At 38.8% G+C, this 16,574-nt stretch overlaps 1 protein-coding gene across 1 annotated transcript in view; it reads left to right on the top strand.

Moving 5' to 3' along the window:
- Positions 1-16,574, top strand: part of kif26ba (kinesin family member 26Ba) — a gene marked incomplete at both ends in the record, with an annotated part of 87,724 nt that overhangs the window by 30,111 nt on the left and 41,039 nt on the right. Inside the window, 2 exons of the mRNA XM_079240809.1 lie at positions 2,773-3,492; positions 15,750-15,922. Of these exons, the coding sequence (XP_079096935.1) occupies positions 2,773-3,492; positions 15,750-15,922 (893 nt within the window). The remainder of the gene's footprint in view (positions 1-2,772; positions 3,493-15,749; positions 15,923-16,574) is intronic.

Consider the following 16,574-nt stretch of genomic DNA (forward strand, 5'->3'; position numbering starts at 1 on the left):
CACACACACACAAATGCAACTCTACGTGTCCATAAGTCGGGTATTGATTAAACATCAGTAAAAAAAAGGAGTGTCAGCCTTTCATTTTGATTAATTCTGTACATCCAAAGATTCTGTCTGAACTGAGATATTCTAATAGAAAGCAGCTATTGACACAAACCTCTTTGCGTATTCATTTGGGTCTGTGGATATTGTCTCTGGTTATTTGAGCAGCTTCAAACATAAACCCTCTTTTAGCCAAATGCAATGAGTTTGATGTGCTTCATAATAGCATCTTTCAAGAGATGGAGTTTTCAAGCAAAAGATTCAAGCCAGAGAGTAGGGTCTAAATACAGATGCACATAAACCCAAGTATGTAACCCTAGTTTAATTTGTTCGAGATGGGTTTTATTTTCAACCATGTCCTCAGTTTTTGAATGGTTGAAAGCATAAGGATATCAAGTTATCAATGTTGTTACTTGAGTATATACAATAACAACAGTTCAAAATTTTAAAAACTTTTTTCTTTTCTTTCTTTTTTTTTTTTAAATCTTTGTCAAAAGTTTTTAAACCTTCTCGGGGGTAGGGGGGGGGGGGGTCAACAGAGGTTTAGACAGAGACCCGTATGAGTCTGTGTGGTTCTTTTGCTTGTTAACTCAGTTATTCAGACCAGAGTCATAGCAGGAGATTTAGAGAGGCTTTGCTCTGTGCAAGTGGTTCCAATTAGTTTGGAAAAACATGTACTGTGTACAGAGCAGTTCACAGACACTTTTCCATGCATTTATATCCATCCAAGCAGGCATCAATAACGGTGCAAACAAATTGTACAGATATCCTCATCTCTGCAGACAGTGGAGCATACTGTAATTCACACAGTTATACAAAACGTAGTTAAATGAACATAGAAGGAGCTGCAGGTAGTAAACAACATGCTTCATCTCAAAGGGTTTATCCAAATAAATACATTTCAGTCAAGTTAGAAAAAATAAAAGTATGCTTTATTGCTTCAACTTATCAAATTCTATTGTTTTTTTTAAATTTTTTTTTCTTTATTTTTACTTTTTTAGCACCTTTTTTTGGATGCTTACATTTTCAAATGCTATACATTAAGATATGTTTTCTGGGTCAGACTAACTTGCTCAGAGAGAAACATTCTTATAGATACCCTGAGCTACACATATACATTTAGTAACCCAGATAGCTAAAAGACAAATGAACAAACCGATCAGACAATCCTTATCAGTCAATAGTTTTAGTCCCTGAACTCGGAAGACAATACTACTAGAAAAGCCTGGTTTTTCCTGACCGGAGTCTTGTAGTTTTCATTTAGTCAGTTATCTGTAATGAAGGTATCTTCAAATCTTTTAGTTTTATATCTTTACTTCTGTAATAATCTTCTGCATTTATCTTAGCATGCTTTAGATGCAACTAGTTCAGTTTACAGCCACACATCCTCAGAAACCTTTTTTTTTTAGTCATGATTTAATGCTGAGACCTTTTTTGGTCCTTTTTGATTATATGATTGAGCTCAATTCACCCTGCCTTTACTCAGCTCCCATGCTTCTCCATTGTAAGCAGTACCTGGTATCAGGAAGTAATGCAGTTGAAGTTAGAATGAAATTGATTTAATACCACACTGTTACCTAAGATTGGTCAAAGGAAGAGCAGCTGTCTTTTAACTGGAAATTCCTCAATTCCAGGCTTCCCCTGACTATGTGCCAAATTGTCCTTGGGCAAGGCACTTGAAGCCCAAGTTCCCCCTGATGTAATTAATGGGGTATGAGTGTATGTGTTTGGATAAAAAAGCATCTGCTAAATGACTGCAGAATAAATTGATAAATATTGGTGGGAATAAAATAAGACTTTTATCATAAAAGCCATTATAACAACTGCAGTCATAGAGCAGTTTAACATGTTACATTTTTTAGTTTTGATCTAAAATGAATAAATAAGAAATGGTCTGTGTGACCTTTACCAAGCTCTTCCCTCATCATCAAATGGCTTTATTGTTTGTTTGTATTTTTGTTAAAGTGAAACATATATATAATTTCTCAAATTCAGAAACTGATCATCTACTATGGATGGTACAACTGGCCTCTCTCATCGAAACAGCTGGAACAGGCTCCAGCGCATAACCTTGGATTGGAATAAATCAGTATGAGTAATAGATGGATTAAGGAATCAGCCCTTCACGACCCTTCAGCGTGAAAAGATGCTGCTATTACCTTCACATTTTGGTCATAAATATAAATATATTTATATTGTGGAGAAAAGTTTACAATCAAACAATCAATCTTTTGCTTGCACAAAGTGGGAATTGGTGGCATTAATTGTGCCTAATATTTTTTAATGTCTTCTGAGTCACGGTGTTTTGCAGAGGAATCATAGATGTAATGTCAGATTTTTTGCTCAGTACAGGCAATGTCATGCTGCGCTCAAATTTTAGACAAAAGGCAAAAGCAGGAGGCAGAAAAGCAAAAACAGACGGTCAGTTTGCTTTCGTTTCTGTGTTAGATGGCTCCCCTTGCAGCAGTTGTCACACTTCAATCCTTCAGACTCCTGGGACTTTATAATTTGTAGGTGTGTGTATTCTTACAACTGCTGTATCTGCCACTGGCTGTAAATCTCTCCCTCAAAAAATTTTTTGCTTTGTTTCTTGGCCTTTCTATTTAAGTTAGGGCTCAGTCCAAATGCTCATTATGTGTTCCTGTCTTGCTTGCTTCACTATGCTGGAAATCGTTCTTCTGGTCACCAGTCTAAATCCCATTTTTCTGTTTCTGTCTGTCCTCCCAGGATCCCTCATTCTCTCTCCTCCTCCATGATAAGCTTCAAGTGCCCAACAGCTCTCGGCAGGCGTGGAACGAGCGTGACAGTCGCTGTGATGTCTGCGCCACGCACCTCACTCAGCTCAAACAGGAAGCTGTGCGTATGGTCCTCAGTCTTGACCAGTGGGATTTGTCTCCTACCTCCTCCCCTTCTGCTTCATCTGGGAGATATGGGTCTCATGGACCTTCAGGACTAACCGGAGCATCCGGACCACCAGGAGGTGCTGTGTCACGGGAATGGTCTCCACCCTTTCTTTCCTCATCCTCCTCAGCTGTTGCTTCATACCCTTCTCACTCATCCTCCCCGTCTCCATCCCCAAGCCCCAGTCAGACCCCAACGCCCAGCCCAAGCCATGGTCTACCTGGCTCCAGCCATGGGAGTTCCTCAGTGGGGCAAATGTCTTGCTGTGCTCCCACAAATGCTCAACCTCAAGGAGGAGGGCATAGACTGGGGACCAAACCCAGCTCCTTGGGCTTGGGAGCTGGCCTGGACAGACGAAATGCGTCCCCGAGTTCAGCAAAAGCAGCCGGTGCCCAACAGCAGCCAGTAACCGGAGTTAACAGCCCCAGCAATAATGTAGGTAGCGGCAGTACCAGTGGGAGTGGAGCAGTACTGAGTACAGCCGCCCTGCAGGCACATCAGCACCTGAGCCGCACAAATGGAGGTGTTACACTCTATCCTTACCAGGTAAGATAATTGTAGATCTGAATGTGAATCTTTCTGTGCCTTGGATTTGTAAAGACCTACTTAACTCAAGGACATGTACAATAATTGTTACCATGGAAACAGAAGATATGCATTCAGTTCTTCTCTATGATCTGACCAAATAATGCCATCATCTAGGTGAACACACCTCTCAATATACAAATTTAACTATGACAACAAGAAAAGCAATGTTTTTATAATTGTGCTTTTTAACTACAGTCCTGCTTATCGTCTCTCGTTAACCATCTTAAATTTGTGCATTAAAAAGTCAGATAATCTGTATTGTACCCAACAAATTAAGCCAGAAAATGCAGAACATTAAATCCTCAGACTCTGAGTCTCCAAAATCCCCTGGGGGGGGTCATGACAGGAACACTGAAGGGCTGCTACAGATGGAGGGGTCGAAGCAAGGGACTTTATATTATGTGATAGTGAGTTCAGGAATTTTAAACAGTTTAATTTCTACATATTTCTACTCTTTTCAGAGCCAGGTCTAACATGAAGACAGAAAACACTGCATTTAGTGTCCCTGCACTCTACACTGTCCATCAAAAACAGAGTTTGCTCTTTCATTCATTCATTCATTCATTCATTCATTTTCTGTACAGCTTAGTCCAATTAAGGTTTGTGGTTAAGCTGGGGCCTATACCAGCTAAATAAATAAATCACAAAAATAAATAAAGGCTTAAATCTCCTTATTAAAAAAGAAAGCATATCCTTCAGATTTTTCTCTTTTTCTAATTTCGCATTTTGCCCTGGTGGCAAATTAATGTAACGAACAACTGTCTGTAAGATCATGAGGACAGGGAAAACTGAGTCCACATTCAAATACTTCCAGTGTGGCAAATAAAAACCATGACGTTGAAGTAGTCATTAGCTTTGTGTACATTAGCAGCAATAATCCAACTGTTGACTTTAATCTTAATGAGACAGCATCCCTTTTATGCAGTTTGCATAAGATCCATACAGGATATTCCATTCATATTTCTGTTATCATGTTACGGAGCATAAAGCAGTTGGATTTATGAGTCATGCCTGCATTACATCCCCCTGCACATTTGCAATGATCGTGTCTATTCAAAGCCTTTATCATATACCTATTTGTCAAAACATTTGTCATCAGCCCTTTAGGTTTCTGCCTTGACCCAGAAGTGTGTATCCCTCCTCCTCTAACTTGAATTTTACTGAGGCTGATGTTGCCACATCTTTAGATGGAAACAGGCATTCTTACCAAGTCCAAAATGGGTTTTGATATTTTCTAAAGTGCCTTATAATAAACATAACTGACAACTCTGGAGCCCGTAGAACACAGGTAAAGAGCCGTGTGTAGGATAAGAGGCTGTAAAACATGTGGTGGGTCATACAAGTGTGAATAAAGTATACATGTCCTGAAATGTTTTAAAAGAAACAATGAAAAACTTGAGCACAATTCTGGCTGATCAGAGACGTCATTGATAGGCATCATTTGACAAGTTTAAGTGCTACTAATGGTCCGACTAAATAGGAGAAACACTAAATCATGGCAACATTATTTATTCTATTTCAGAACATTGTAAAAGCATTGTTGTTTCAGAAAATAATTAAGGAAGGGAATGAATGAAATAAAACTGTATCAAGAATCATGCTTCTGTATACATAACATAATCTTTCCCACTGTGAGAATACATGTTTCTGTTTAGCTGCAACAAATAAAACTACAACTATGAGCTGTGGAGTTGATTTTGTGGCAACACTCAACTCAACACTTTTGGATCTGATGATCAGCTCTTAACAGGAGTGAAGCAAAATATCTTCATTAGGATCAAAGTTTAACATCAAAGATCAAGGATCATGTTACTGTAGCATGAGGCAAACTGCAGAAGTGACTTAAATGGAATATGGACTTGAAAGAAGTTGCATTAAGACGAGACAGGAAGAGAGAAGAGAGGAGGATGGTAGGAGGGAGAAATCGCCTGAGGTGAAGAGTGGTCTAGAGGTGTGTATGGAGGAGGCAGGAGAGCTGAGACTCCAGGGGAGATCCAGAGGGGTGTGTGTTAGATGTGTGTTCATGTTAGCGTGCGTATGAAGGTCCTCTACAAATATAATAATTCATACAGTGATAATTAGAACTCAAGGGACTGTCACACACTCCCAGTACCCTTTCACTCTTATTCACTCTATTTTGCACAGACTTTACTTATTCATGCGTCTTTTTTCCTTCTACTTTATTATTTCTCCTTTTTATTATTTCTTCAGCATTTTTCTCAAACTTTGCCTGCTTTGTTTTCACCTATACTCCCGTCTGTTTTTCAGCTTTCCTTCAGCCCATGACTTCGGTCAGATGTGTGTGGAAAAGACTTTATTCAGTCACTGGTTTTGTCTTGTTCAGTTGGTCAGCAATAAATTAGGATTCGTCCTACATTTAGGAGGAAACCTGGCCTGCTGATGGACTGGGAACCTGTCCGAGGTGTACCCTGCGTCTCACCCAAGGATTGCTGAGATAGGCTCCAGCTTATAATGAATGGATGGATTTATGTTGAAATCATTCAAATGTTTTACAGCATGAAAAGAGGGTCCAGTGACAGTAAACCATACAGTTCTGTCATTTGTATTTAAGTGTGTGTGTGTGTGTGTGTGTGTGTGTGAGAAAGTTCCTCATAACCTGAGCTCATTATGTACTCTGTATCTGTTAGCATCTGTGTTGGGAATTGTAAAATAAGCCTGCGTGTCTCCATTATGACTTTGACAGTAATTGTGTTTCAGCAAGAAAGGAGGAACACAACAATAAATCACTTGGTTTAGATCGAGAAAGAGGAGGAGCCAAGTGGGGAGGTGATAAAAAATAGTAAAAAGGGGTTATGAAAAGAAGAGGAGAGCTTTAAGTTAAAGAGAACCAGCATGAAAAGGATTTTAAAGGGGTGCTATTATGGTATTTTGAGTTTTCTGAGCTTTCTACAGTATTACAGTGTTGAATCCTCATCAGACATGTGAACGACACTGTTTTTTATCACCTAAACGCATGTTTGAGTTTGAGTTTGAGTTCCAGTACTCTCTCCGTTCGGTTTCCATGGCGACGAAAAATGTGTCGTTTTTTTCTACTTGGAAATCCTTGTGACGTCCCGGGGGATAAGGTTCGGTGATTGGTTACCTTCTACTGGTTAACAAGGTCATTTACAAATACATCAGGCGAGTGGAAAACGTTGAATAAAGTTATTTCGAACGATGGCTGGTGAGTTTACCAAAGAGAGACATCCTGCTGCATTCGTTGCTGTGGGTTGCTGTTTTCCACTTCGTTTACAGGGTCTGATTCAGGTTCCAACATGTAGGGCTGTATGCTATGGTATTTTGTTTTTTTATTGAGTTCATATTAGCCTAATCCTTCTGTTTATGAGATGTTACAATGACGGCGAAAGCAGTTGCGGTGCGCGCTCCTGATGTAGTGCAGTGGTGGGAGGCGGGGCTTAATGCAGGAGAGTCTCAATCCACTCGTTTTGCCCACAGGCTGATCTGACAGCCTACGGAGAGGGTCGGTCTGAGTAAATAAAGCGATTTGTGACAATAACTCGATCAATCCCAGCCCTTCTGGTCTCAGAAATTAAAATAAATTAGCCTGAAATGCACATAATAGTTCCACTTTAAGAACAGTTGAGAACCTGGTCCTCAAGTTCCAGCAAGTATAATTTATTTTCCTGTTTCAACACACCTGATTTAAATGAATGAGTCACTGTGCAGAATGTGATGAGCTGCTGGATCATTTTAATTGAAAAAGGTGCGTTGGAGAAGTGAAACTCCTAAAACCTGCAGGACAGCATCCTTGAGGACCAGGGTTTCCCTGACCCTGTACTAAAGGGAGATGTCCAGTTTTTTTGCAGTTGTTTTAAAATACATTGAAAAAAAAAGTAATTAGTTGGGCCAAATGTGTTTAAACATATTAGTATGACACACAAAATGACACAAAACTGGAGTGCTCAAACTCTTAAAAACACACACAGATGATGTGGTTGGAACTTTATTATATTCTGCACATATATGCCCATCTCAACTCCAATGGGCCACAGTGAGCTGTACATCCCCAAAGTTCAATATTTCTGTATCCTTTAATCAATACAAAACAAAATTGCGTACTTTTTCCTTTCAGTGGTCAGATGATTAATCACATTAAATTGCGGCTAAAAACAGCTCATTTAGACTTTCTAGTTTTTCATTTTGATCTAAAAATCACAATTATTTACCTTCATCTAATAAATTAGTCTAATAAATTACTTAAAGATCACGACTGTGCAGTGAACTTGAGAATACTTAATATTTACAGCAATCTCCCAGAGATAGTGGACCTAATGCCTAGAACGTTTTTCACTCACAGTGTCCGACATACTTCAGTGAATAACTCCATTACCCTCCTATACATGTACTGTGGGGAAAGACAGTTGTCCAATTATATAGCTAGGTTGAGCTGTAACCATAGTTTGACTCAGCTGACATGCATCCAGTGTCAGTGGTGTATGCAGCTCTTTCTGATTAGGACAAGTTTTTGCTGCGATGTGGAAACCCCAACGCTGTATTCTTTATCCGAGAATCTGATTGTGTTGGAAATCTGTTCTGCTGTTTACAAAACAGAGTGCATGCGTGATGTTCTAGTATCCATGAGGCTTTTTAAAGGGTTTTACGATGGCAGATGATTGAAGGCAGGCCATATGAGAACTCTCTTCCAGCATGTTTACACTCCTCAGCACTGAAAGAGAAAATAAACATGTTGATTGACAGTTGGGAATGTAAGATGGGTTCAAATTTAACATGCTGTGACAAAAATTTAGTGGGATTTATAGATAACATATGTCTTATACGCCAGAAAAACCAGCATCAAATAATCAACTTCGGCTAATCAGCAGTGAAGTTCCCAGTCAGAGGGGGAGGGGAGATACAGAGGTGAGAATGTGGAGGTTGGACAAAAAGAGGAAGCCGCCTGTCTGCCACCACCGCTAACATTAAAATCTTGCTGGGTCAGCAACTATTGACTGATAAAAGACAACAGCCCCCGCATTTCATATTTATTGGAATTGTTCATCCTGTGAACCCACAGGAGGTCCAGGACAAATGGAAACAAGGGAGACCTTTTCATCCTGTTACTCCGTATTATGAATTTACAGACATACACAATGCTTTCAAATGATCTTGAATATTTATTACTACACCACCACAGACTTTCAATCTTTTAGCTAATCACGCTCATAACCAAAAGCCCAAAGATTTATTTTCAATAGCATTTATAGGCCTTACTTCTCTTGTTGACACTGCAGATGGTTCAGACACACAGACAGAAAGACAAAGTCTCATGTTTTTTCATGTCTTTGTGGTTTTGTTGTGGGATCACTGTCTGTTTTACTCTTTCTCTCTCTGGCAAGAGAAAATAAATCTACCATCGCCTCCTCGCCCTCGCTCTGTCCTTCAAGCAGCTAATTGAAAACAGGTTTATACTGCTTGGCGTATGCCTCTGTATGTGTGTGCGATCACAACAATAGTTAGATTAGCTCTTTTAATTGACATGGTTCTGGTTTCAGAGCCAGTTTGTGTGTCTGGTTGTAACTGTTCATCTGGGTTGCAGAAACAGGATATATGACACTTTGTCTAACCTCATAAACTCGATCACACTTAGCTGCATGTCATGTAGAATTAAATAGTGGACACTGATGATCAAAATGGTTATAGATGTTTGATCCCTATATAATACTCTAGACTGGAAATGAGAAGTCAACATTTGTCCCCTCAGCATGTTGCCCTTGAGCAAAGCTCTAAACCCTCATAATGAGAATATAGATGGGAACATGATGAGAATAAACAAGTGCATCAAAGAGCATTCTGAAGGACATCTATATCCTTTTCAATGGTTGCTTCCTACTTTTCATCTTTTTTCCCCTATCCCATTTCCTTCCGCAGGACCTCTCATACACTCCTTTATTTTCTATCTTCTTAGTTTCCCCCAATTTTTATCTAATAAAATGAACTTTTTTTCTCTCCAGGTTTACTCCACTGCATCAAGCATTTAGATTCCATTAATCTTCCTAAAAGCTCACAGGACCACCTGCATAAATAGATGCACAAACACAATATTTTTTATTCCTACTCGCCTTGTACAATACTGAAAAGAGACAAATGAGGAGAGTGAATGCTGGGGAAATTGTGTTTGTGTGGTTATGAGGATGAATGAGGCAGCTTTACCTTTCCCTTGGAGTAGTGGGAGATGTGGATAAGGAATATACAGGAAAAGGAGAATGATAGGATGTGAGTGTGATTCATGTCACCTTTTCTTTTTGTGGGAATCTGATTACACATCCATCAAAGTCCAACATGGTCAGAAACAATCTCAGCACCAGGTACTCTGTGAAAATGTGGTCATTTCCTGGGATTTTATTGATTTGCTACATTATTTTTTACCACTATTGACTGTCATTTCATCCTCATTCATCTCTATTTGCCCTGATGTATTCTGTTCTCGTTGACGTTCCCCACAGAGATCATTAAAGTTTCATACCATGTAGTATCACCTAATTCCATGTTAAATGTGGAAAAAGCATCTTAGATTTTGTTTCCTGCAGGTAAAGCTTAATTAAACACATGTAATGACCCCATATGGACCGAGTGCAAAATAAAAATACTATAAGGAGTGTAATACTGCATTATCCAGACAACCTCCCACTGACCATATCTCTACAACATCTGCTGGAAGTGGGGTGTAAAAGAGGATCTCCACTACAATTCCATGATGTTTCTATAGGGATTCAGACTAAAGAAACTGGTGAGAGATAAAGGGTTCCATGGCCTCATGAGTATTATTTTTTTTAAATTATCACAAGCTTCAAGTCACACAAATTACAGTGAACAGTAGGTAGTAGTTCAAATGTCTAAGAACATGACAGGATGTGAGAACAGCTGTATGTTGTATCATCCTCATAGGATCAAGTACAGTGGCTAAAATTGTTCATCTGGGAAAGCTAACCTCTCAGCAGTACAGTTACTGACCCTGCTGGTAGAAAAAGAAAAAGACAGACCTACTACAATATTGCAATATCCCTCTGGATATTTCATTCATTTATTTAAAAAATGGTTAGGATTTAGGAATCACTGAAACAGCAAAGTACCTGAGGTGTTTAAATTCCTCCATATTCCTCAGGTGCAGATCTGATGGTGTCTGAGGAATTTGGAGGAGTTTCTGATCCACAGAGACCCCAACCCACAATGCACAGGGTCCAATGGGTACAACCCTAATACCCAGATATTAGGCACTTCTAAGATCTTACTTGTCCACACTGACTGGTCAGTGATGCTCTGTCAGCATTAGGAGTACATATCCACTATTAAATATGAGTTCACACTGTTAGGGTTGATATAAAATAAATGGGATAGATCTTGAAGTCACACTTTTTACGTAACCTGCATCATCTTGTGTTTTAATTATAAATTCTCCCTACGACACATAAACTATTAAACTGTCATTGTTAACATAATAATGGATATAGCAGACTTTTGCTGTTTTATGTAGCTTGCACTGTAGTGGCTCACAGCATCACTTTACTGTAGAGTCTTAAGCCTTGTTCGGGGTACCAACCTAAATCTATATAATCTATATTTCTGCATAATTAGAGAGCACTTCAGTGGATTGTGTCACAGCAGAAAGGATGTGTATTCATATACAACTTGGATTTCTGAGAAGAGTTTGTGGGTTCTTCATCTGTGGGATTCCACTGGTTGTTCCACTTTCTGTCACAGTTCACAGAGAAGCATATTAGGGTAATTGTCATTGTAAATTCGCCATCCGTGTGAAAGTAAGCATGTTAGATTGTCCATTTTTGTGGGTAAAACATGCAATGGGCTGTACCTGCTTAGATTGTAATTGTCCTCTTGCTCAACCTGAGCTGGGACAGTTTTCACTCTCTTTTACCCATGATGAGATAAGGCAGGTGATGGATGAATGCTGGTTTATAAAATGGTTTTCAAAGTTCTGTCTAAGTCAATTCACTGGCTACTGTAATTATAATAAATATATTTTTAGTGTTGCTTACCATTATGCCATGTTTTGGAACAGAGCAGAATCCATGCTGCCTCCAGCAGAGCACTGTTGTGGACAACAGCGCGTTTTGGGGGGAGACTTCCATGCAGTCAAAGCCACAGGAAACAGCCCGACACAAGTCAAGACGTTTTAGAACCATAAAAATTAATGGAAGCATAAATGGTTATATTACTGACAACAATGCTATTCCTATTCAATTCAATTCAGTTAAATTCAATTCAATTCAATTCAGCTCTACTTGTATAGCACCACTTCACAACAATGTTGTCACAGGGCACTTTACATACACATCATTTCAAGCCAATTCATACATAGCCTGTAATAGAAACCAACTGATTGCATCAAATCATGACTTTTATCCAATCCTCCATCCTGAGTATGCACGAGGCGGCAGTGGGAAGGAAAAAACTCCCTTTTAACAGGGAGAAAACCTCCGGCAGAACCCAGCTCAGGGAGGGCCGCCATCTGCCACGACTGGTTGGGATGGAGAGGACAGGAAAGACAGATCAACATGTACAACTGCACTTATTCAGGAAGACCTGCGGAAAAGAGGAGAAATAAGTTAGAGATGGCAATTTGTCATATATTTACACATTAATACATTAGAGAAATAGAGCGAGGTACTTCTCAGTGCATCAGGTAACATCCCCATTGCTACATAAGTAATGGATGGCTAGACTACCCATAACTATAAGAGCAAAGAGCACAACCTGGACAGTTGGGTCCCATACATGCAGACTCCAACACAGGAGATGCTCATATCCTAACTATAAGAATCATGAAAAAGAAAGGTTTTCAGCTCGATCTTAAAGGTGTATGGTAACACATACAGGAATCTTGGTGATTGTAAGGTTTTAACCTTAGGTAGTGCAGAATGGCGACGTCCCTTCAGGTGCACAGCCAAAGGAAGAAGAGGAGGAAGAACCACGGGACTCCAAAATTGGCAGAGCTCGGTTTCTTTTTACTTAGATTTCTTTTCAGTTTCACATGCACAGACACCTTTCCCCCTTTTTGTTCTCAATTCACATTCCTCCACCAGTATATATAGGTGAGAACCATATTCATTAATGCCCAACACAGGAGCGTAGTCACAAGTACAAATCTTAAAAACATATAATACAGCTTAACTCTAAACACCACTAGAAAAAGACTAAATTACCTCACACCTTATCCTTTTACTTTAATAATCAAAACAAGAAATACTAATCAACACAAATAAAGATTAACTACTTCTTCCCCAATCCCCCCCCCCCCCCCCTCTCCTCAGGCCATTTGGTTTGTGCCAACCAACTAATTAAGCACACCAGGCCCTTGTCAGCAACATTCATGGGCCTCCATGACACTGCTGATCTCCAAGATCACCTCAGAGAGAGAGAGAGAGAGAGAGAGAGAGAGAGGTTAGAAGCCAACCAAAACATATACAGAAAACAAACCAAATTAATGCATCATTCAACTAAATAGGATCCATCTTTAGTGAACAAATACATCAACAGAAACAAAGAAATAAAGGGATATGTACATGTCTGAGTGACAAAACAGCACCTGATTAGTGAGGGGATGCCTGCATCTTCCTCACAGTGATACAATTGGATTACCTGTTAATAACACTGAAATTCATCCTAAAGGTCATATTTCAGCAACAAAACTGATTTACCTGCTACCTCACCAAACCTTACACATCTGCAGTGACAACAAGATGCAATCCTGAACCTCTCAGTCCTGCCTCAGCAGTCTGACCTGGAGCTTAAACAGAAATGGCTACCTTTTATTCAAGCATTTTTTGTCTCTAACTTCTACATTTCCCTCCTTTCAGTCAGGTTTTATGACTTACCAGTACAGCTGCACGGATCTCTTGTAATTTGCTGGACCTAATTCCATGTGTCCACTGCTTCTTTAATAATGCATGGGCAGAAAGCCAGGCTTTAGCATTTATAAAGGGTGAAAATGCACAAACAGTGTGGTGTATAAACTACAGAGGAATGCAATTTACAATGGGCAATTTATCAGAGTAGTGGGTGACCTGCTTGGACCCTTGGAGCCCTTAGCAGTAAATATATATATGTGGTGAAGCTGATTTACACACATGCACACACAGGTATCGGGAAGTATAGTCACATGAACACTCAAGCACACACATGAAGCTATACAACAGACATACTGTACCACAAACCTCACAAGTGCCAGCCTCTTTATGGAAGCATGTGGTCATAATTTAGACGCTCTGCTGTCTGGCTGCAGGCAGCACATAAAGAACCATAATCAATAATCCATATCTATGTCATGAATGATTCGTTCTCACACCCACAAACACGCACATGCTCACTCAAAGACATAAACACATGCTTCTGTACTGTTCACTGTAACAATTCATGTAGTGCATCCACACATACAAAGCAGTTACATGTATCTTATGAATACCACAGTGTGTGTACGTCTGGGTATCAGAAACACAAAGACTGGCTCATGACGTCCAACCCAAAAGCTTCTGGTAGAATTTATTAAAGGACACACCACAGAACACAGGCACACAGTGACATTTCACTGTTAATAACATAACAAAAGCCTAGGTGGACTACTGAATATCCTGACAAAAAACTTGCATACTATTGTAGTTTTAGGTAGTTTAGGAAATAAATGTGATCGGTTAATCATAATCTCCTCAGTGGTTTCAGTAATAAACTAATATGATTACATGACACACTGAGCACATAACACAATTACTCCATACCAACATAAAAACTATGAAAATGATCTAAATGATCAAGATTCATGCTTACATTTAACATTTTCTCACTTAAAGTCAAATTTATGTACAATGATCGTGTTAACAACTTTAAAACCTCCCAGAAATTAAAAGAATATTAAGTACCTAAATTCCAAGCTGAAGACAGCATGATCTCCCTTTCTTTCATGCAGATGAATGTTTCACGTCTTTAAGAGTCTATTTCTGTATGTAACAAGCACAAAAAGCCATGAGACATTTGCATCCGGCTAGTCTTTCTGCTGTACCAATTAGAAGCTGTGCATGTACTCTATGTTTTGACCTTTTACACTTTTTAACTTGTACTTAAAGTTCTGCTGTCAAATTGATTTAGAGAAAGGGCACATGAAGTCCTGAGTCCTGGCCCCGGCGGTCATCAGAGTCAATCATCATAAATGCTTCCTGGGATTTTAAATCATAGCAAATTAGTATAGAAGAGAATCAAAACTCAAAATGCAGCAGCTTCCTGTTTTGTCTTGTGAGGGAGTTTAGAAGACAAATATATATATATATATATATATATATATATATATATATATATAGAGAGAGAGAGAGAGAGAGAGAGAGAGAGAGAGAGAGAGGGGTAGATAGATAGATAGATAGATACATAGATAGATAGATAGATAGATAGATAGATAGATATCAGTCATTCAAAATTTTACAGAACGTTATGTACTTAGTTATTCACTAATAGAATAAAGCATTTTAGCTACTTGTCTGATTTACTCACATTTTTTAAACAAAAATTGGACAGATGGACTTTATTCACTTTCTTTGCTCACCTGAATGAATAGAAGGACACAATTTTTCTCCATAGCTTCTTTTTTTCGAATCATGGGGGAAAGATTGTGGGTTTTTAATCAAATTTTGTTCCGCCTGCTCTGCAGACCACCGTTTTTTCATGCTTTCCATTATGTATTTTTATATTTGTTTATTGTCTTGTTGTGTCCCTTGACTCCATCTCTTGCATTCTTATGGGCTGATTGCCTTTAGATTTTCATCATTTATTCATGAGCTGCAACATATATATCTTTAGAAAAAAGAATTTAAAACTGGGATACTTTTTCTAAAATAACTAATGTTATACAGTAGTAAGTTGTCAGTACGAATAGTTTTCTTTTTCTTTTCCAATTTCTGTAACAAGGACCAATTTCAATGAAGCAGACAGTATATAACTTGTTTTCTGATGATCGTTGTGGACAACTAAGTGTAGTTCTATGATTTTATGGGTTACGTTCAGGGAAGTTATGCCAGACATAACTACAAGCAAGTGATCACGTCTGCCATGATTTATCATGTAGTGAATTATAAAGTTTCTATCTGTATGTCTTTATCACTGTGTCACTATTCATGCATCTAAACCTTTATTTATTTTTGAAAATTGTCTTCATTTTTCTGAAATGAAGTAAAACATCTCTTTCTCTCTTTCATCAGATTTCCCAGATGATCTCAGATGCCTCAAGAGATGAAGCCACCCTGAATCGCTATAACACACACTCTCCCGCACACACTAATTCATCATCACACACAAACTCTCCCTCTAACACTCCTGCTGTCACCACCACTGCATCCACTGCCACCTCTGCTGCTGCCTCCTTCTTTGCCAGGTATGATCATGGCTCTCCAGTAGATTTCATACAAAATCTACTTTATACAGTCATTTGCCTGTTTTTCACTTCATTCACAAACATTTCATCTGTTTGCTCGGCCGTTTGATCCACTTAGCTTCCAGAATCAAGCTAACTCCAGTTTTCTATTGGCTCTCCCTGGATAATTCATTTAAGAAAAAATATTTTTTCATATACTTATATAGATATATACAAATATTTTTGCTGTAGGGGCCTTAGCATGTAACTGTTTAATCCAACAATGATTTGATTTGGGGAACTTGGTGGCATTATGTAGAATAAGCATTACAGAGAGAATAGTCTTTTAAGTTGGAATGAGATTAATCGCAGGGTTAAACTGAATCATCCTGGGTGTAAATGTTCATTTGGGCTTCACCATTTCTCAACCTGATAAAGTAAATTTAATTTTAAAAAAAAAAAAAAATTGAACAAATACAACCACATGTGAAAATGAAGGCGATGAGAACAATTGGAGTGTATTTATCTGTTGATGCACTTGTGTATAAAACAACTACCCAGTCATCAGTTGTCTGTATAATCCAATCTGGAGAAATGCTGAGTGGCGAAACATAAATAAGACACAACACGGGTAATACGAGTGCATTATTAATGACAAAACAAGGCAAGCTCA

Source organism: Telmatherina bonti (genome assembly GCF_933228915.1).
Source record: "Telmatherina bonti genome assembly, chromosome: 1".
Taxonomy (NCBI): domain Eukaryota; kingdom Metazoa; phylum Chordata; class Actinopteri; order Atheriniformes; family Telmatherinidae; genus Telmatherina; species Telmatherina bonti.